Source organism: Athene noctua, chromosome 25 (assembly GCF_965140245.1).
Source record: "Athene noctua chromosome 25, bAthNoc1.hap1.1, whole genome shotgun sequence".
In the NCBI taxonomy this organism is placed as follows: Eukaryota; Metazoa; Chordata; class Aves; order Strigiformes; family Strigidae; genus Athene; species Athene noctua.
The window spans coordinates 7,171,508-7,192,954 of NC_134061.1; the positions used below are offsets into that span (position 1 = coordinate 7,171,508).

At 52.5% G+C, this 21,447-nt stretch overlaps 1 protein-coding gene and 1 pseudogene across 1 annotated transcript; both read right to left on the reverse strand.

Annotated features, from left to right (window-relative positions):
• Nucleotides 1–436: 436 nt before the first annotated feature.
• On the reverse strand, nucleotides 437–2,754 carry LOC141970525 (olfactory receptor 6F1-like). The gene is made up of 2 exons (XM_074927168.1): nucleotides 2,665–2,754; nucleotides 437–1,381 (listed from the first exon to the last, which is right to left on the reverse strand). Exons 1-2 carry the CDS (start codon nucleotides 2,752–2,754, stop codon nucleotides 437–439), a joined length of 1,035 nt encoding a protein of 344 aa, XP_074783269.1.
• Nucleotides 2,755–8,336: 5,582 nt separating this feature from the next.
• LOC141970432 (feather keratin Cos1-2-like) lies at nucleotides 8,337–9,095 on the reverse strand (annotated as a pseudogene).
• Nucleotides 9,096–21,447: the final 12,352 nt, after the last annotated feature.

Genomic DNA, 21,447 nt, shown 5'->3' on the forward strand with positions numbered 1-21,447 from the left:
AAATGGAGAAATACACCTCTACTTCCAACAGCAATGAGCCAGCTGCTGGGACTCAGATTCAGACGAACCCTGACAAAATGAAGCACTTAGCAAACTGGAATTGAAAACTGTGGGAGAACCACTCCTCCAGCTCTGCTGCTGAAGACCATTTCTGGATGGAGTTTGTCACCCTTTCCAAGAGCTGGTCTTCAGAGCACTGTGAGGCATTCTGAATTTACACAGGAGTGAACAGAGGGAGGTGGGAGCCTTAGAATCAAGGCTCAGCCTCCGTGGCCGTAAGGTGAGTGAGATGAGCTCACTGGGGAACTGGTGGCTTCTCACTACCTGTGATGCCCAGGTACACTTACATTTCAGCAAGCAACTGCTGCAAGGCAGAAGCTGTGGGAGGAAGGGGATGAATCTCTTTGTTCCCACTGAGGCCCTTTGAAAAGCCACTTCACTTCTTCCGGAAGGCTCGCCCCAGAGCTTGCTTCACTTCTTTGTTCCTAAGTGTGTAAATGAAGGGGTTCAACAAAGGAGTTACAACTGTGTTAAAGGTATTCACGAGTTTGTTCCGATCCGGGGAGTTCTGGGCCGAAGGCTTGACATAGAGGAACATGGTGGAGCCATACCAGATTGTGACGACACTGAGATGGGCAGAGCAAGTGGAAAAGGCCTTTTTCCGGCCATGGGCTGACCTGATCCTCAGGATGGAAGAGATGATGTATATGTAGGAGACCAGGGTGACCACACAGGAGGCCACCACAACAATTATGGAGACAAGGAAAGTTGCCAGCTCAACATGCCCTGTGTCAGTGCAGGAGAGGGCAAGGCAGGAATCTATATCACAAAGGAAATGATTGATGACATCTGGCCCACAGAATGTCAGCCTGGATGTCATAAAGGGCAGCAGCGAGATGGCCAGAAAGCCTCCCAGCCAGGAGCTGAGTGCCAGCCGAGCAGAGAAGATGCTGCTCATGAGGGAGCTGTATCTCAGGGGGTAGCATATGGCTAAGTAGCGGTCATAGGCCATGACAGACAGGAGAAAACACTCAGTGGAGCCTAGGGAGAGAATAAAGAACAACTGGAGGATGCAGAGACTGGAGGAGATGGTCTGGCTAGTCCCCAGCATAACTCCTATAGCTTTGGGAACAACGCCTGTGGTGTACCAGATCTCCAGAAAGGAGAGATTACAGAGGAAAAAGTACATCGGGGTATGGAGGTTGCTGTTCATCCACACGAGGGCTATGATGGATGCATTGCCTATTACTGTCAGGGAGTATGTAAGTGCAAATACCACCACAAGGGAGACCTGGGAATGCCACGTGCCTGGGAAGCCAAGAAGGATGAATTCTTCCACACTTGTCCCGTTTGCAGCGTGCCCCCATGAGTTGACATTCACCTGCAAAGACAGGAAGTTTCTGTGAGGGTTTGCATGCCGGTGCTGATCATTCAGATGCTACTACTAGTGAAACAAAGCCGTCATCCCTGGAAATGCCATTGGTGTAGAGCATGGGAAAACAGCATCTACCCCAAGTTAAAATAGTCAGGGAAGCCTGTTTGGACAATTAGATCGGACCCTGAAAATCAGGCCTACACCATCAAATGAACCCGTGGAATTACGTATCAGATCAAGCATAGGCATCTCCTTTAGGACATGGTGAATGCAATTGCTTCTCTGGGATGAAAATCACATTTAGGAAACTGCACAGCAGGGTGAGGGTCTCCAGTTATGTGAAAAACTGCAGTTGCGGTTAGGAAGGGAATAACATCACTGTATTCTTCAAGGCAGGCAATACGGATTTGTGATTTCAGCAAATGAGACTGAGGGATAAAACCTGTCATGATAATGTCACACTAGAAGAGACTTTTTCATCTCTTCTAGGTCAGTTTACCATGGTGGATTTGGACTGAGATGGCAGAACACAGGGCAGCAGGCTAGTATGGCAGTCATTACTCAAGGGCACGTGGTCTTATATATTTGCTTTCTTCCAAGGCTCAGCACAGGAAGCTTTTGCAGGTACCTCCATTACCACCAGCGCTGTTTGCTTTCCAGCAGAGCTCCTAGGGGTAGGATTCACCTCTTTGCCATTTGGCCATATCAGAGTCAGGGGAAGCACTTCTGCTGACCAAACTGTAAGATCTATGGTGAAATAATCCTATCTCAGCTTCTTGTCTTTTACCATGAGGACCTGCCTCATCTTGCCTCACAGACACGGCTAAAAGCCCTCTAGAAGTGCCAGGTTGTCTCTGAGGACTAAGGCACGAGTTGAGCAAGCAGCTTAGATGGGTAAGTCAAGTCAGACATTTCAGCTTTGGCAGAGGCATCCATGCCTCAGCGGGTGAAGGCAAAACCCTCTCAGTTGAATCCCATCCGAGGTAGCTTTGCTGAGAAGCCTGGTGAACTGAGGGGTTTTGTCTATGCATCCTCCTGGCAGACAACGGAGGATTTGTGATCAGTTCTCTAGGGGAGAACCACTTTCATCCTCAGGTGGATGTTTAAGACAGATGGAGTTGAATCACCACCTGAAGGGTCCCTTTCCCTCCTTTCTTCCTTCTATTCTGATTTACATATCCAAAATCTCCTGTGGCTAAAGAGTAGAGAAAACCCCCTTAATCCAGCGCTCCTCAAACATGTAAGGCATTGGAAATGTTTGCTCGCAGTCTTGGGCAGGCTTCACTCACCAGCTCAGCCAGTGGAGATGATCCAGACGACACCTCTTCATGCACCATCCTCCAGATGAAGCCATGGTCCCCTCGGCTGAGGGAGAACATTGGAGGGAGGTTGCTTTATTGGAGGAGCTCTGGGTGCAGTGATGTCAGCAGTGTGGAGGAACAGCTCTCCCCTTGCAGAGTCACTTCAAGCTGTACACAGTCGTCTGATATTGTTTCCTCTACAACCACCTAGTAGGCATTGACAGCTTGTGCTCCTGATTTTTTTTCCCCTCACAGCCACCACTGCAGTTCCACAGAGGAGGCTTGTGTGCACACAGAGTGTAAACTGTCTCCAGGTTAGCTCCATATAATGAGAGCACATATCAGAGAGTCACCAGCATCATTAGCATAAAAAGATCCCCACACCCACCTTGTTAACACACTGAAGCTCAAACTGGCCACACTGAGTAGGCAGTTTTCTCTTTTGTCTCTGTGTGCCACAGGGAGTTTGATCTCTAGGGGATCTCACGGGCTCTCTCTTCACACAGGCCAATTAAAGAACAGCAATGCAATTCTCTGAAGTGGCTGTCAGGCTGGGTGTTTGTCTCCTGCCTGCAGCTGTGGCATGTGAACCTTGTCAGGAACTCCGTGCTCTCTTGTGTGTCCATTTGCTGACAAGCAGGAGATGTCTGAAAGAGCCATGTCCCAAGAGACTGGAAATGTCAAGTGTTTGATGATGGATATTAACAGGGTCTTCAAACCTCCGGGGTGGGAGGTAATTCAAGGCAACTATGTACACATGAGCACAGAGAGAGCAAGGTACGGCTTAAGGCTCATTTCTGAGCCTCTAACTGCAGTTCAGGCCTAAGTCTTCAGTCTTCACTGAAGTGAAGATCTCAATGCAAAGTTAGACAAGATATGAGTAGGGGGAACTTGATGTCCCCTCCCTCCAGAGCAGGTGTCTCCAGGTGAGCTACTCATTTTTGCTCCATTGATCATCACTGGAGAGAAATAGGCACCGTTAAGCTTCAGCTGAGTATTTTCAAAAGATGCTGTCTCGCACAGATCAAGCATTCCATGTTTTACAAGCACCTATTTTTCTTGTGTTGACACTCAAGATAAACTAGAGAGCTGGCTTAGACAACATAAACACACACAGGTCTCGACCTCTAGGCATCCAGAGTTAATTGAGAAGACTCAAACCCAGAGAGAGGCTGTATACATTGTCCAGGGCCACCACACAGGTGTTGGACTGGACAGACTAATTTTCTGCAATGCCTGTGTCCAAGGCTTCTGTGTGGTTGAGAGAAAATTGATCTGCACTTGGCATGAGGCGGAGATGCTGCTAATAAGAGTAATGTGGCCAACTAGAGCTCCTCCACTGACCATGAAGCCCTCTCCCTGATATCCATCTGCCCCAGTGTACCATGGACCCGGAGGGGGGCTTTAGGCACGGGATGGAGGTGCTTGTAGGCGCTGGTAGGACAGCCTGTGGGAGAGGAGGTGGCTCTGGGGAGACATTATTGTGCCCTTTCTGTATATAGAGTGGGCTTAAAATGAGGTAAAAACTCTCGGAAGCTATCCTTAAAGTCACGAAAGGCTCAAGAAGGGGGTTGGGAGCAGCTCACATGAGTTGACTAAGTGCAAACCACGCCTGAGCAACCTCATTCCTTTCTGTGCGGAGGTGACTGGCGCTGTGGGGAAGGGGATGGGGCACTGCCTGGGCTGTAGCTTGACTTTAGTGGGACTTTTGACATACCCTCATGGGTGCACACACATGCACACCTATACCCACACCAAGGTGTGCACACGCACAGGCATGCTCACACACAGATCTGTGTGCTGCTGGGGAGATTCTGTTGTACCCTTTGAGGCAAATTAAACACACACTTCTGCTTAGATATGAAAAATACCACACCAGATGCTCCGTGCATTGGACAGTGCTACCACCAGAAGCATTCCTACAAGGAGTCGGCAAAGACGCGTCAGGAGCTGGTTCCTCATGTGCACTGGCCCCAGCGCCAATCCTGTGAGTGCTGGCATGAGGCACCTCAGCCTGCCATTGGGTCTGTCCCCCAGCACCTGCTCTGCAGCCCAAAGGTGGCCACTGAGCGTTCACATTCCAGCACTGCTACAAGACGATGCTGCAGCTGCTCCTCCCTCCTCACCAAGGGAAACTGCACTCCCTTGCAGGGAGTCCTTCTGTCTCTGGCATCCCTGCCTCCAGCCACTTTCACCCCTTCTGCATTTGGGCCACCTTGCCCTCCTTGCCAGATCATTCCTTGGTCACAGACCACCACTGATGAGCAGTTACAGTTTGAATTTCCCCCTCAGTGCACACACAAATTCACACCCAGGGGCACAACCACACATGTGAGCTTACACACACCCATAGAGCTACTCATACATGTGCCCTTAGAAAGAGGGGTGCCCTTAGAAAGAGGGGTGTGCACACACGTTTCCAAAGGAGCCCATGTCCATACCGACATGCACAGCCCCCCCATGCCAACATGTACACACAGGGATTCAAACACACATGCTTACACAGATGGATGTTCCTGCACGCTTGCATTTGCATACAGACATACATGCATGCTCCTCTACACACATGTACACACACAAAAGCACACATCTGCACACCCCTGTCCCCTCACAATTACATATATGCTGACCAGTCACTCGCAATGTTAAAATCCATACACTCGTGGACACATTTGCCTAAACATTCACACACAGAACATTTGTGCACACCCGTGTTTGCATGTGTATTGTCGTGGTTGCACACAGGTATGTGCAAATGCACACATGAGCACAGGCAGCTCAACACCTATGTGAGCATGGTCATGCACACACACCACCGAGAACCAGGACTCCCCACACCAGCTCTCAGCTCCTCTAGACGACTCCAGGCAAGTCCTTCAGACCCTACAGTTAAGGCAGTGAATCAGTCCCTGCCCATTGCCATCAGCTTTAGTGAGCTCAAGGGTTTGGCAGTGCTTCAGTCAGCTGTTTTCTCACATTCAGAGACAAACCACAGCAGAGACCAAGCTGTCATGGCCTTTGCAGACACTGAGCCTCTGCGTGTCCCAAATCTGTGTGTGAAGGCTAGTGTAAAAGCCAGAGAACATCCCTATTGCTGCAGCCACAAAGAATGCCCACCTCCCAAGGGAGAAAATTCCTAGAGCCTTAGATGCTCCCAGCTGTGCTGAGTGATCTCCTGAAGGGAGATGTGGGGCTGGGGGAGCGGCCCCTGCTCTGTGAAGGAAATGGTGCCTCAGTGGTGTATTCACACAGCAGCAGAGCGTGGTGTCCGTGGGACAAGCCAGATGAGATGGGCACTCAGCCTTTTCAAAGCATGGCTTAAAATACCGCTTACTAGAGCTAAGGGTAGAGAGAAAGAGAGGGTCGTATAGATAACCTTACATCCCCTCAGATGCTGGGACCCCTGAGCGGCTCTGCATCAGCTGCTCTCCCAGAATGAGAGAATCACAGAACAGTTGAGGTCGGAAGGGACCTCTGGGTGTCATCTGGTCCAATCCCCCTGCTCAAGCACGGCCACCTAGAGCCAGTTGCCCAGGACTGTGTCGAGGATTGTTTTTCTCACTCTCTAAGCAGGAAGAGTCAGCAGAGTCCCTGGGATAGCTATGCCAGTGCTCAGTCACTCCCACAGCACCGGGAATTATTGTTGTCCCTACTCCAGGGCACAGGACACTCTACTGATCCCATCCACAGAAAGGTTTCTCACTTTCTGTCCTTCAAGCTTTACAGCATTTTCTTCAAAGGAAACAGCTCTATTCATCATTCCTACGGTCAAACACTATGACCCTGCCAGTTGTTCACTGGATGTGAACAACTATGAGCAGCTTTCTTATGTTTGCTTCTTAGGGTGTAAATCAAGGAGTACCTCAGGGGAGCAAGAGCAGTGTAAAGAACAGCCACCGCTCTGTCTAGTGACCCTTTTGAGGTCAGTTCCCATGGAGGAGAAGACTCAGCCCGTAGGAACAAGACAGAGCACTGACATGGGAAGCACAGGATGAGTCAGCCCAGTGCCTGTGTTCCACACAGCAGAGCCGCAGGATGGTTCTTGCTCTGCACCTGTAGGAAGTGAGGATGAAGAGGAAGGAGCCCAGGGTCACATCGCCAATATGGAACGTGATCCCAGCCTGGTTGTCAGACGGGTCAGCACAAGGCATGTCCAGGAAGGCTGGGGGAGCACCAGAGAAGCGGTGGATGTGCCTGGGCTCACGGTGCACCAAGCGGGAGGTGAGTATTGTGTGCAGAGCAGGAGGCAGGGAACCGGCCAGCCATGTCCGTGCCACCAGCCAGGCACACACAGCCTGATGCGTGATGGCCCCATGGCACAGTGGGGTGCAGGTAACCAAGCAGTGGCCATAGGCCATGAGAAGGAGGAGGAAGCATTGGTCCCTGCCCAGGAGCTGGGAGGAGGACAGCTGGGCCATGCAGCTGTGGAAGGAGAGGGCTATGCTGCTTCTGCCTGTACACTTTTGTCAAGTTTGTGGATTTGGATGGCAGGAAATAGGATCTGAGACTCCAGAGGCTGCCAAGAGAAGGATGAGGTTTATATGTGAGAAGTCCACATCCCCCCACAGTGTCAGCTAATTCCTGAGCAGTTTCTCTGGGGGCGCCAATGAAGCAGTCAAGAGCTCTGTGCAGCTCTCTTGGGAATTGCACCCAGTACCCTCATGCTTGCTAATCTTCACGTTCCCCTACAAGCTCTGTATGAGAGCAATTTGATCTACCTCAGAAATTCACCATTGCAGTGTTTCCATTTCTGTGTTGATTGCCCTCAGCTCCGACATGTGTAGCTCCAATTTCCAGACTCAGCAAAGTCAGCAGCATGGGTGATGTTTTTCCTGCCCAAGCGTGCTGCCCATGGCCCCTAGTCTGGGTGTTGGAGGGGGAGGAAAGTGGAGCAGCAGCTCTGAGCCATCCCAAGGGCTGTTCCCCGCATCACCACTCCTGATATTCTGCAAAGTAAAGCATCTCCTGGATCCCCAGACCCACCCCTGCCATCCCACTGCATCTTGAAGCATAGCAAGAGGAACGCTCTTCCTCAGGAGGTCATGGGGCTGCCGAGCCCTCAGGGCCTCCTGCCTTTCTGGGCTTTTGTGGGCACAGACATAGCAAGGCAAGGCCTGATGGTCACTGGCAGCAGAGCAGCCAGGGGTGACTTTCTCAGCTCCAGGGGATGGTGGCTACAAGAGGAGCCACTGCAGGACGTCCCAGCCTCCCGTTCGCTGTGAATGGAGAAGGGTCTTCTGGTGCCCTCACCCCCTTTTCCCCCAGAGCAAGACCCTTCCCCTTTGGCAGCTTGAGGAATGTCTACACTGGGAAGGACGACACAGATGGCAGGCTTGAATGCAGCATAAATTTAATGAGTCAAAAGAGGGAAACAAAGTCACTCCAAGGGGAGGACAGCAGTGCAGGGAGCCCCAGGGGAAATCAAGAGATGGTGGTGTTGGCTGTGGAGAAGTTCTTGCATGATGTCCATCTGCCTGTCCCATAGAGGGAGAGGAGGTAGATGGTCCCCAACAGGCTGGTCTTGGAGACATGTTACTGCCATTGAAGCAAAGAAAAGGGAGAGAAATTCAAAGCCCTTCAGCTATCCTGAAAAGAGCATCGACATGACTGATGCTGAGCCCTGCACCTCAAGGTGTCTCCCTTGGGATTTGCCAGCCCCTTTAGCAGGGGGGGCACCTTCTGCCACAGTAGCGGCTGGTAATGCAGGAGAGGTCAAAGCCCCCAGAGTTGATGGGCACTCCGTCACAGCTGAGGATGCGGCCAACGGCAGCGGAGGTGGAGGAGCCCACAACGGTGTTCTGTGGGAAGGAGCTGAGGATGGGGCCGGGCAGGGTCACCACCACGGGGGAGGGCTGGATGACGATGGTGGAGTCCTGGCACTGCCTGACACAGGGCTCATTGCAGCTGTTGGCCAGCGGGGTCGGGCCGCAGGGCTGGCAGCAGGGCACACACGGGTTGCAGCAGGACATGTCTCGGGGCCGGAGGTGCACCTGGGAGAGAGGGCAGGGGGAAGCAGGAAATGGGAGCACGTGAGAAGCCGCACTGCACCCAACTGCAGAGGAGCCAAGGCACCTCCTGGCCCAGCGTACGCTGCCCAGCTCAAAGCCCAGGAGCCACCTCAGCGCAGTCCCAGCCCCTCTCTGCACGAGACCTTCTCTCCCCTTCCCTCTCCCACGAGAAGCAGCTCCCAGCCCTGGGCTAGGACAACCCCCATCAGCTGAGACATCCAGCGAGGAAAGACCTGATCTTGAAGGAGGAGGAGAGGACAAGAGGCTTCACACTCACCTGATTCCCAAGGAGCAGGAGGCGAGAGAAGCGGATGAGAGAGCAGAGCGCTGGGCTGTCTTTTATAGTAGTCCTGCACTGCCTCAGGCCCAGAGGCACCCTTTGCACAAGTAATAATTTTCTGACAAGCTCATGCCAAATGCAAACCATCCCAGCTAATGGTAGGGGCTGTGTCCTGGCTTCCTGCACGGCTGCCTTTTCATTTCCTGGCTTATGCCACGTGCTTGCCCATCCAAAGGCTTCTGTAAGCTTCTGCCGGGATGAGAGCCCCAAGGATTTCCGGGACAGAAACACGTCAGCGCAGGCGGAAGACTCGGCGCAAGTGCTGGTGGCATCCCGTGCGGCCAGGTGATGTGCACCGGGGCCACTCCTGGGGGATGGCTTGTGGCAAAGTTGTCAGGAAATGGGCACCGCTCTCAAGGTTCTTGTCCGAGTGTGCCCAAGGACTCCCGTGCAAGAGGACATGCCACACTCTTTTCTCTTGCTCCCCACACCTCTCTCTGAAGGTTGCTCATTGATGCACACAGGGGGGCTTCTGCTGGGAGGGTTTGACCCTGCTGTAACACTAACGCTGCTCTGAGGACAATTTTGCTGGGCTCATTTGCCTGTTCCCCTTCTCTGTGTAGTCTCTGCAGGCCCTCAGGTCAGACCAGGAGCATGTCTGGGGCCCGGTCCTTCCCGGGGGCACCTGAGGACGGTTCTGCCAGTGTGGTCCCCAGCAGAGTCCCCTCAGCAGAGTCCCCCGTTTCTGATGATCTCCTGGTTTTATGCGAGCATACAAACTTTTGCATGGTTCCCATCCAGCACCTGGTGGCTTGACCAGCCCGAGCACAGGTATGCAGAGGTTTATTACTGTGTCTTGTGGGATACCAGGAGATGAGCCGGGGGTACAGCCAGAGAAACTGCTGTGGGTAGGACCAGACATGTGTGTCAGGGGTGAAGGTGAAGCACTAACAGTGGCACCAACACCGGCACCAACATCAGCAGGAGCTTCAGCACCAGCACCAGAATCAGGTCCTCTGAGGCCTTTTACTTCCTCCAAGTGCAGTTTCTCTTTGTCACGTCTTGCTACTGGCAGCTGTCCGAGCCCAGAATACCAAGGTGATGTCGGACAGAGGAAACCTTTGCCATGAGAAGCTCCTCACCATCCTCGCCTCGTCCAGATCAAGATTTCCCCAATGCTCTTCCCTTGAATTCAGTTCTGGGGATCACAGGTCCCAGAAAGCAGCTGGGAACAGAAAGGCGCAGTGAGTGCAGCTGCTGTTTTGCTGAGCCACAGCGATATTGGGGTTTTGCTGCCGGGTCAGCAGTGGGTCTGGACTCTCCTTTCCTTGCTCCTGACATCAGCAAAGAGCTGAGTTTATTGTACTCTTTTTTGGGGTGAGACTGCTGGCAATAACATGAGAGGAAGTGAGAGGAACATCACTCTCCTGGCTCTGTGTAGCGTTACTTAGAGCAGGGGAACATTAGGAAGAGGCACATCTCCAGGTCAGCCTCCAGCCTGACCATCTGTAGGGCAGCTGCCTCAGCTGGAAGGACATAGGCTGCCACATGATGGTCTCTCGGGGGGCACGTATATTTACTCTCTAGACACATGAATACTGCAGCCAGAGCAGGCATTGGCTGAGGCTGATGTTGGTGAGACACTGTTGGGCCTGAGTGAGGCACAACATGTGATGTGCTGGGTGGGCAATAGCAGGACTGACAGCATGAGGTGTATCTGGCACCAGAAAGACCTCTGCCCCTTTCTACTCCTGTAGCATTTTTCAAATTGTTACCAACTTACACAGGCCTGCAAATCAACAGAGGATGGAAATGATACAAAAAGCTCAGCGGTCATCCTCGGGGGACTCCCAGTCCCTGCAGAGCTATATTCCCTCTCCTTCCTCCCTTCCTTTCTCCCCTCTGTGCTCACCTTGCTGGGCATTGTACTCACCCTGGCAACCATTCTTGCTGACCCACATGCCCCAGCTCAGGGCTTGGGACTCTCTTTCCCTGATGCCTGCGTCTCCTCCCTCTCCGTCCCCATTCCCTGCCTGCATTGCCTGCACTTGGCTGCTGCATTGTGTCTGGGCTAAACCCCTCTTGGGACATCCCAAGACTCCAGCTACTGCAAAGGTTTGAAGGAACAACTCCCCCAAGGCCTGCAGGCTCTGACTGTCCCCACCAAGCCTTCCAGGCTGTGTCAGGATCTTGCCAACAGCTGACCAAATATACGTCAGGAACCGGAGACCTCAATTTTCTACCACTTTGTCACAGCCCTGAGGTCTCCTTTCCCATGCCAGAAGCCAGTTTTGCAGAAGGTCTTTTTCTGAGAATACAGACAAAATAACACCACTGCCATTACCACCAATCTCTTTGCCTTGCTTCAGCTTCCGATTTCAGCTTCTTCGTAAACGCTTTTATCTGCCTTTGTCCTGTCTTCACTTCTACCTTCAGGAAATTTTTTTCAAGCTTCAGCAAATCTCTTCTCACTCTGATCATTCCTCTTGCTTTCCCAGGGTTTTCCCCAGCTGCTAGAGGGTAACTCGCAAGTGCTGTCTGTCTTCCTCTCAGCCTCTTTTCTCCTCTTGCCAAGCTTGATGAGCTCTTTGCACCTTCTATGAAACTTGTGACCTTGCGATCTTCAAGGCATGATCATCGTTATGTCTGACATTGCAGATGGCTGTTTGTTCATCCTGTGCTTGGAAGGACAACACCGTGGAAACCTCATACACCTTTCCAGCATGCCAGAGGATCACTCCCAGTCCCCAAGCCCATCTCCTCTGTCTTGTGCCTTAGGATCTACAGGAGAAACAGCTACACAGATGCTCCTGATAGTGTCTCTCAGTGATTTGCACCCCTGGAGGACTCGAGGTGCTCCTTGGAGTCAATGTCTGGGCTCAACACCTCTTCTCACTGACAGCTGCTGTGCATCTGTGCTTCTGAAGGAAGCAAAGAGCTGCACTTGGTCAGTGCTACAGAGGGAGAGTCAGATGGTCTGTGCAAGGCGGGGGGGAGGAAGGTGTTTCCCACAAGGATCTTTTGCTTCCCCAGAAAGGGCTCAGAGCATTCTCTGTGATGTGGCATCCTCTGGCCTGTCTGTAAAGGCCTGCCAGCATTGTCTCAGAAATGCATCACAGAGGGCACAGATTCCCCATGTCAGGCTGGTTCTCCTGAAGCCAAAGTGACTGCTGTAGGTCCTTCACATGACGACATGGCATCGGGATTTCATGGTGACATGAATAAACTGACCCTCATTGTCACCAGAGGGATGCTCAGCTTATTGGGTGTCTTATTGTAGCTTAGCTCCATTGTGCAAACACCTTGGCAGCTGCCACTTTGTGTCTTTCCCTTCCCAAGGCCATGTGATAAGATCTCCACTAACAGGCTCCTTGGGCATTTGAAGTAGGCAATTAGGGATGGGGCAGCCAATGCACCCAGGAATTACCAGACATAGAACGAGCTGCAACAGGAATCAGCCCTTACAGGGCAAAGGCCCATTCCCACAAACCAGAAATGTTTGTCAGAGCACTGCCAGGTTCTCTTTCCTGTGGTCTACCACCTGCTCCTCCACCCTGGCAGGGCCAGACCTTCATCTGGGATAAACTGGTTACCTGGCCTCGCAGCAGGGGTTGATTTTATTCCTCTGACACCATCAGAGATAAAGGATTTACCTGAGCACTCCGTTGGTTCCTCCCTCTTGCCTGGGTAACCGATTCCTTCTGGACTTGACAAAGCTGTTCCTGCAGTCTGTTGCCCTGAAGGAAACGCAAATGGAATCAAGCAAGGACAGGGTGACCTCCCCAGGTGGTACATAGCCTTGTTCGTCTCTCCTAACCATGGCTGGAAGAGGCTCAGCACTGTCTCTGCGGGAGCAGCCCCTGAGGATCCCCACGCATTTCTCCCGTAGCAGTCTTTCCTTCTTGGAGATCTGCTGTGCCACAACCATTGTCCCCAAAATGCTGGAGACTTTCCTTGTCACCAGAACTACCGTTTGTGGTTCCTGCTGCCTGGCACAGTAGTTTTTTTCCACTTCTTCTTGGCTATGACTGAGTCCCTGATCCTTTCAGCCATGTCCTTTGACCCTGATTTCACCAGATACAAATCGCTCTCTAAAAAACGTTACCATGATGAAGGAAGTCTATTTGCTTCCAGCGCTGGGAGTGTGGGCAGTGGGCTTTGTTGTCCCCTTCTCCCAGGTGACTCTGCGTCACCCTTTTTGCACCATTTTTACTATGATGCTTGGGCATGGCCAGTGCTGGGACAAGCACGCCAGAAGTAAAGCTATTGCCCAGCCTGGCTCAGAGGTGCAGTGGGGGATGCCTCAGTGTGTGCTGTGTGGTTGAGCAGGTGCCTGAATGTGCAACTGCATCCCCAAGACAGGAGCGGTGCTTGTGTCCTGGGGCTGCCTGGGGGTGGGAGAGAATGGGGGTCTCCCAGAGTCCCAGGCAAGGTAAGGAACTGTCTTGTCAGATACTGGCAATTCACCCAGTGGCAGCAGTGCAGGTCTCGTGTGGGAGGAGGGGAGGAGGGACATGGCAAGAATGTGTCCAGTGGCCAAAGGGATGGACAGGTTCAGTGGGTCCCCCCCACATCTCCAGCAGGAAGAATGTGCAGGGAACCTCCCCTGGACTGCTGGGCCCTTTGTGTCCCAGCCCCTGTTGTGAGCTCAGCTTTGCCTTCGGCAGCTCCTCCCCTACATTCAGCGAACTGTAGATGACGGAGAAGTGCCAGCCTTTTAATTGCTACCTTGAACTGAGGGTGGAGGTTGAAAAAGAAATTTCAGAGTATCACAGAAAAAAAATACCTAAACCTCTGCATTAATAATGAAGCCAGATGTCCTGCACGGAAACTCAGAGAAGATGAACGCCCGGAGCATGCCATGGGAAGGAACAGGAACGTGGGACACTGGAGGGCCCAACTTTCTGTACTGCCACTCTGTGTCATGCTGCCATCGACCCAGTTACCCACCATCTATAAACTGTGAATTGATGACGAAAAAGCAGGGATTCCCAACACATGTGCACAGGGAACAGATGTTTTGTGGTACTGGGACCTGCAGAGCTCAGCTTACACAGTCCCCATCAACCTTATTCCCAGAGGAGATAGGAGCAGTGCCTTGATAACTCTGCCACCCGGATTCGCCTTTAGACAATCAGGCAAGAAGAGGGCATGTCAACAGAGGACTTGGCAACCTGGCCCTGCAGAAGAGAAGGACCTGTGCCCACATTTCATATCCCCAGCTGGGAAAAGGGCAATTTTTTCAGGGGCCTTTGGATGGATGGATGGATGGATGGATGGATGGATGGATGGATGTGTTCTGTTCATCTTCCTGACTGAGGCCTCAGATGTGCTTTTGATCAAACCAGTGCCCAAAAACATCAGTCAGAAAAGAGGGATGCTTGTAAACAAAAGTTTCCTGCTGTAGACAACGATAATGCTGAGTGTGTCCCATTGTCACCTCCACATCTCAGAGGGACTACAGTGATCATCTCTTGCACAGATCTTGTACCCATGGGGGTACTGGGTTACCAGGGACTCCTGTGTGTGACCCAGTGTGCTTAATCCCGATACTGACTCGTGAATGATGTCAGTCCTACATGCCTGCCAAAGCCTGGGCCCTGCCAAGTGCCGTAGGGATGGGGTAGGGTTGCATGGGGGAGCGATCCTGCTGCCTGCCATCATGTGTGCTGGACGTGGCTCTAGACTGGGCAGTGGAGGAGACAAGAAGGTGGGAGTGAAACCAAGGGGCATCCCTGAGTCTATTCCACTCATCCACACTCCTGCCATCTTTTGGGGATGTCTTCTGTCCTCTTCCCCAGCACAGCACTCACCAGAGCAGGAGGCACACCAGTCCTATGAGCTTGCAGGGTGGCTTGTCTCCATGGCCTCCCACAGAGTCCTAGCTATCACCTTGGGACAGCAGAGATTTTTGCAGGACCTGAGAGGGTATTTCTGGGCAGAGACGTTGCAAGGCAAAGGCTTATTGCCACTTGCTCTGGGGTACCTGGGGATGTTTTGCATAGTGCCACAGAACAGCACGCCAAAGAGGACTCTGCAGTGTGTCCCAACCTGCCAGTCTTCTGGGTGTGGTGAAGGGCGTCCTTATACCTTCATCCTATTCCCTGCTAAGATCAAAGTCATTCTCCCTGAACTGCTTGGGAGAGTACACATGGAGGAAAGGACCACCCGGAGGCCCAGGCTGAGATGTAGAAACCTTTACTGAGTCTAAAAAGGAAATCGAGGTCACTCCAAGCACAAGCCTTCAGTGCAGGGATCACGAGCGGACAGAGAGAGGCTGCGACCCCCGGCCATGATAATGTTTATGCAGGGCATCCACCTGCCTTTCTTGCAGAGTGCAGGATGGCTTTGAAGAGCCTTGAAGTCCAGGGGAGCAGAAGAATGAAAAGAGAGAAAAAGAGGTAGGTGGAAAAATGGAAGGAAAGACATAGGCCATCTTTCCAAAGAGCACAGGCTGGCCCCTTCCTGCCATCATCTTCTGGAGGAGCTAGAGAAGTTCAATTCCTGTGAAAGCAAAGGCCTGAAGATTTATCCTTTGTCCAGCACCATGTCCAGAGATCTTAGGGAGACTTCCCAAGAGCTATGTATGCCAGGCACCTTTAACAGGGGGGGCATCTCCTGCCGGAGTAGCGGCTGGTAATGCAGGAGAGGTCAAAGCCCCCAGAGTTGATGGGCACTCCGTCACAGCTGAGGATGCGGCCAACGGCAGCGGAGGTGGAGGAGCCCACAACGGTGTTCTGTGGGAAGGAGCTGAGGATGGGGCCAGGCAGGGTCACCACCACGGCGGAGGGCTGGATGGCCACGGTGGAGTCCTGGCACTGCCTGACACAGGGCTCATTGCAGCTGTTGGCCAGCGGGGTCGGGCCGCAGGGCCGGCATGGCAGGCACTGGTCGTAGCAGGACATGTCTCTGAGGGTGGAGGTGCACCTGGGTAGAAGCAGGGAGGAAGCAGAGCACAAGGGTGGGTGAGGACCTGCCTGGTTACCCTGTCACCAAGGAGCCAAGGCCACTGATGAGTGGGGACAGGGAATTGTTGCGGGAGCCACATGGTCTTCATTGCCGTATGAAGAGCAGCATGGCCCAGGGCGGTTCTCTCCTAATTCATAAACCAAAAGTCCCCTCACACACATTGGAGCCTCTCTGTAAGTAGATAGTGTCCCCACTTCTCTCTGTCATGACAAGAAGATCCAGACCCCAGGACAGGACAGAGCAATATCAGCTGGGATGTCTCCCAAGTGCAGATCTCCCTATGGAAGAGGAGGAGAAGGGGCTTCAGACTCACCTGGTTCCCAAGCAGAAGGAGCCAAGAGAAGGGCATGAGAGAGCAGGGACTTGGGCTGCCTTTTATACCTGCCCTTCACTGCCGCAGGACCAGAGGCACCCTTTGCAGAGGGAACCATTTTCTGACAAGCTCATCTTGAATGCAAACCATCGCAGCTAATGATATGGGCTGTGCTTTCCTTTCCTGCACTGCTCCTTTTCATTGCCAGGTCTGTGCCATGCCCATTGCCCAGTGGAGGCTTGTTCTGAGCGCTGGGATGAAAGGCCCCAGGATTTCTAGGGCAGGAATGCAGCAGTGCTGGCACAAGACAGCTTAAGTGCTGCATGTTTCCAGAGGACACAAATGATGTCAGCCTGGATCATTCTGTCGGGGCTCTTTTGAAGTGGAATTCCCAGGAAGAAGCTTCAGACATTCTCAGTTGGATGCAGTGGATTCCCATGTATGAGGATGTGCCACGTCTTGTCCATCTCTTTCCTTTCCTCCTTAGCTCACCCTGATGGTCATTTCCTTTAGTTGTGAAGGGCTGAAGGTCTGAGCTTAGAAAGACCTGGAAGGACGCCTTGGGAAAGAGATTCCAGGCAATCCCCAGGGAACCCTGTGTGGCTCAAGTAACCAACAGAGCTCTTCAAAGCCCGTGGTCAGAGGCTTCCGAGGCACAGAGTTAAGGATCAGCCCTGCTGCATTTCCCAGACTGGTTTTGTAACTCTGTTTGCAGGGAACTACTGGTAGGGGGACAAACAAGCTAGAGCAACAAGTATGTCCAGTCCCGCACATGGATCAGCCTCATGGTCACAGGGGATCAGCCCCTCTTGTCCCTGCTTCCAGCTCTCCTCCTATGCCTGCTCCAGGACAGACTGCCTTGCTCCTTCTATTTCTGTGTCCCTGCTGCTTCCCCTAAACAACCCATGCACAACCTTGCACAGTCCCCGAATGCTTTTCCACTGCATTCCATAAAGAGTCCAATCCCCCTGTAGGCAGAAACACCCCCGAGTTCCTAACATGGTCCTCTCTTCTCACTCTTCTCAGAGGTGTCATCTCCAGGCAGAGTCATCTGTGCTACCTGGAGAGATGAGGATGACATGTCAGTGGAGCAGAGGGTTGTGCTGGATGACCTCCAGGCACAGAGAGGTCGTGTCTCTGACTCTGGCTGGGATGTTTACAGCATCTGCTGTTCCCCAAGACATTTCCCATGAAGGGCCTCATCTGTGCTCTGGGGAGAAGGGAGCGAAAATCCCTGTGGGGACAGGGAGTTAGGCTCCTGCTTCCAGATGCTTTTGGCTGTTCCTGCTTCTGCCTCCTTCAGACACTACCGAGAGACAAGGAGGAATGCAAAGGTGCGTGTCTGCAACTCTGAGAGAAGTGGATGCAGGCCCCTGTGTCTGGCTGGGCCCTGGATGGCAGAAGTTCATCACAGCCACTCCTTCCTTTCCCCTTGGAAAGGGAAATTTGAGTTGTGACTCTGCAGGGAACTGGGACGGATTCTGTAGGCAGAGCAGGGACCGCAGGTGGGAATGGGAAATCGTCAGGGAGATGTCAGCTGTGATGGGAATGGAGGGAGGAGTAAGACTCTGCACACCCCTGTGAGCGTTCACAAGTGCCTTTCTAGGGGTTGTTTTGCACAGGTGTTTTGAGAAAGAGAGAGCTGCTAGGCTAGAGTCCAACACTAGAGATGGAAACTCCTCTCCCAGACACGTTTGACAAAATGCTTTCAGCCCGTGTAGGAATGGCCAAAATCATCAGGAGAAGGCTGGGTCAATGCAGGGAGTGCTGAAATTCCCGTCTGGCTTTACGCGTCACACGCAGAAGGACTCTGTGCTCCAGTGCCCTCCAGAAAGGACCATCCAGGCAGGACACCACACAACACTCAACTTGGGTTTCTCCACCAGCAATTCCAACCCAGACTTCTACTGGTACCAGCAGCTCCCAAAGCAGTCCCGTCCAATGCTGCTGGGGGTGAGTGAGTACAAAACTGGTGTGGATTCAGGGAGGTTCTCCTCTGTGCTGTCTGAGAGGACTCCCAGGTGCTTCTGCACGTGGGGGATGCCGAGCTCCAGGACAGCGCTCTCTGTCTCTGCGTGCCGAGTCCTCATCTGTGCCCCCATTGTGCAGCACTGCACAGGAAGGGGAGGGTGTGTGCTGGGGAGCGACTCCCTCCCCACCACTGCTTGGGTGTAGCTCTGAGCTCAGCCTGCCCAGGAACTGCCCCCTGGCGCGGGGGGGAGGCTGGGTCTCTGCCTGCCCAGCCTGTGCAGCAGGGAGAAAATCTGGGCATATTGCAATGAATCACAGAACTGGTAGCGTTGGAAGGCACCTTCTGAGATCATGCAGCCCCTGTTCAAGCTGGGTCAGATAGAGTAGGTTGCCCAGGACCGTGTTAGGTTGGGTTTTTAAACTGGTGTGCACTACCTCTGCTCCTGTCAGTGGGCACTGCTGAGAAGAGTCTCTTCTTCATTCCCTCCCATCAGGTATTTACAGACACTGCCAGGATCCCCCTCGAGCCTTCTCTTCCCCAGGCTGAACACTGCCAGCCCGCTCAGCCTGTCCTCATAGGAAAGATGCTCCAGTCCCTGCACCATTTTGCTGGGCTCATTCAGCTCTCTTTCTTGTACTGGGGAGCCCAGAACTGGACCCAGCACTCCAGAGGTGGCCGCAGCAGCCCTGAGTAGAGAGGAGGATCAGGCCCCTTGTCCTGCTGGCGATGCTCTTCCTACTGCAGCCCAGGCTGCTGTTGGCCTTCCTTGCCACGAGGGTGCATTGCCACAGCAGATTCAGGAACAATCCTGAGCTGCTGAAAATGAGAGGGACATAGCAGCGATTATTCAGGAGAAATATCCCAGCTGCTTTTCCCAATGTTACTCTTCCTCTGCATGCACCAATGACCGCCGTTGGAGGAGGAGGCTCATGCCAAAAACCATGACTGCTCCTGTGGTTTAATCTTCTGGGAAAAAAAAAAAAAAAAAAAAAGCCAGAAGAAGGAAGATGTTTTCCTAGGTCTGCATCTGGGGATCAGTGAGAGCCCCAACATGTGTCAAAGGCCCATCAACCAGGTACTGGACAAGATTTTCTGTTCAACCCTTGAGCTGTGCCCCTGCTTTTCAGGCCTCTTTCAGCTCTAGGGACTCCCCAGAATTGCCATGGGGTTTCACCCCAAAGCCTTGACTCAAGAGAACCAATTGTTTCAGGGGACAGGAGCCTTTGAGCTTCTTGAGGAAGTTGCACACCTGAGGAACTTCCCCAGAGGGTCCTGTCAGGGCATTTGAAAGCCGAAAGCACCCAGTTCATTAGGGCTGTCTGATCAAGTCCCCTTCCCTTTCAAAGGGAAGAACAAGTCAAAGGGAAAGTGATAATCAAGGCACACAAGGACAGCAGTCCCTCAGGAAGTGATGAGGGAGACAAGGAGGGAGACCAGAGCTCTTCAGCCTCTAATTGATGGGCCATCAGGGAACTGCAGGGGAAGCTTTGAAGTGCTTGAGGCTGAGCTTTGTAAGTGACAAGAAGTGAGGAGAGGAACATGAGGATTTGGGATGTTTGAGGGGGTCCTGCAGGACCAGGCAAGAGTTCTGAAGGAATGCTTAGGGGAAGGGTCAAAGGTGGTGGGCAAGAGGGGACTGGGGAGGAGTAAGGGGAGTCGGTAGAGAGGAGGAAGGACAAAGGAGCCAACAGCACAGAAGCAGGGCTCAGTCAGGGCACATGTTGGGATGATGCCTGTGCCTGATCACTACTGTCCCCACGTCTTGTGAAATGGTTTTCTAACCATCCTACTGACTAACTTCACTCCCTTTCCCCTGTGCGAGTGCTGCAAGGTCTGAGTGCAGTAACTGGAGAGACTGGTGTGAAAGAGAGAGGTGGGTGTCAGTAACTGGACAAGCAACCAATGCCCATAGGGATTGCAGGCCTGGGGGCCAGTAGCTGAATCACCAGGCTGTGTGCTGAAAGATCTAAGTGCCAGCACCTGGAGAAGGGTCACAGGTCACAGGGCCTATCACCCTCTGCGCCAGCATCTGGAGGGACTGGAATGTGAGCAAGGTCTGGGTGCCAGCAACTGGAGAAGGAAGAACCTGGCCGAGGGGTCATACATCTTGCTGTCAGCAACTGCAGGGACCACACTGCACGTGTACGCGTGGCAGGTCTAGGAACGAGTGACTGGAGGGACCTCAGCGTGTTTCTCATTCTTCTTTGAGAAATGACCCTGATGGTCATGGGTGCGTATGTGGAACTGGCAGCATATTTGAGTGAGTGGGCAGAAATCTGTATCTAAAGTCTGAGACAGAGGTGGGTAAGGGAGCCCAGGGCCCGCTCATGGCTGCTAGACAGGCTGATATTACCAAGCCATGGTAAGGTTTGAGGGACCCAAGAGTGTGGGGATGATGGTGGCAGTGGGTGATTTCACACATCGTTTTGCTAGTGAACATCAGGCTGGCCTAGCCAGAGAGAAGGAGGAGCCCCAGGTGCTGGGTGAGAGGGCCCAGGCTCCAGGCAGGGCTATTAGATGGGCTGAGGGCCCGTGCTGGTGTTTGGGGGATGAAGAAATGTGAGTGTTGCGTGACATCAGAGGGTATAGGTGTGGTGGTTTGACCTTGGCATTGAGCCAGGTACCCACCAAGTCGCTCTGTCACCGTTAAAGGATTTCACCAGACTGTGGCTATCTCTAGGCTTGCTTTATTAACAGTTCAGAGTGGAGCCAGCACCTCGGTGAGTGGCAACAGCTCCCAAAATCACCCCCTATATACATGATATAACATACAACAGAAATTGTCTTTGGTGATTTTCCAGGAACTTTCAGCTCTCAATTCATCATCAATTTCCAGAGTCCACTGTATTCCACTGTTTCAAGTAGTTCTCATCATTCTGTACCAATTCTTTTTCGGACACCACTGCTCATTGATGCAGTCTTTGGTCATCATGGTTACGTATCTTCTGAGCAATCTTCATCATAGTTCACTTCTAGACTTCTGAGAAAAGACTCAAAATGTTCTATTTAACATACAGTTAATCTATGTCTAGCTTCTCGTTACCTAGCCTGTCTAAGATGCTTAAAATGTCAGTACTGTTCCTCGAGCACCTGTGCATACTGCGTGGAACTGTCAGAATTGTTCCTAGAGCTCCTGTGCTCTATGAATTAAGCCTATAAACAGTATCTGTTGGGAGGGAAAGAAAATAAGATAGGAAAAAACCCAACCCCTTGTGGGTAAAACAAAAGC

Coding starts and splice junctions, on each gene's coding strand:
- LOC141970525 (XM_074927168.1), bottom strand. CDS start 2,754: ATGTTCTCCCTCAGCCGAGGGGACCATGGCTTCATCTGGAGGATGGTG. Junction 1,382..2,664: donor CATCTCCACTGGCTGAGCTG/GTGAGTGAAGCC, acceptor CTGTCTTTGCAG/GTGAATGTCAACTCATGGGG.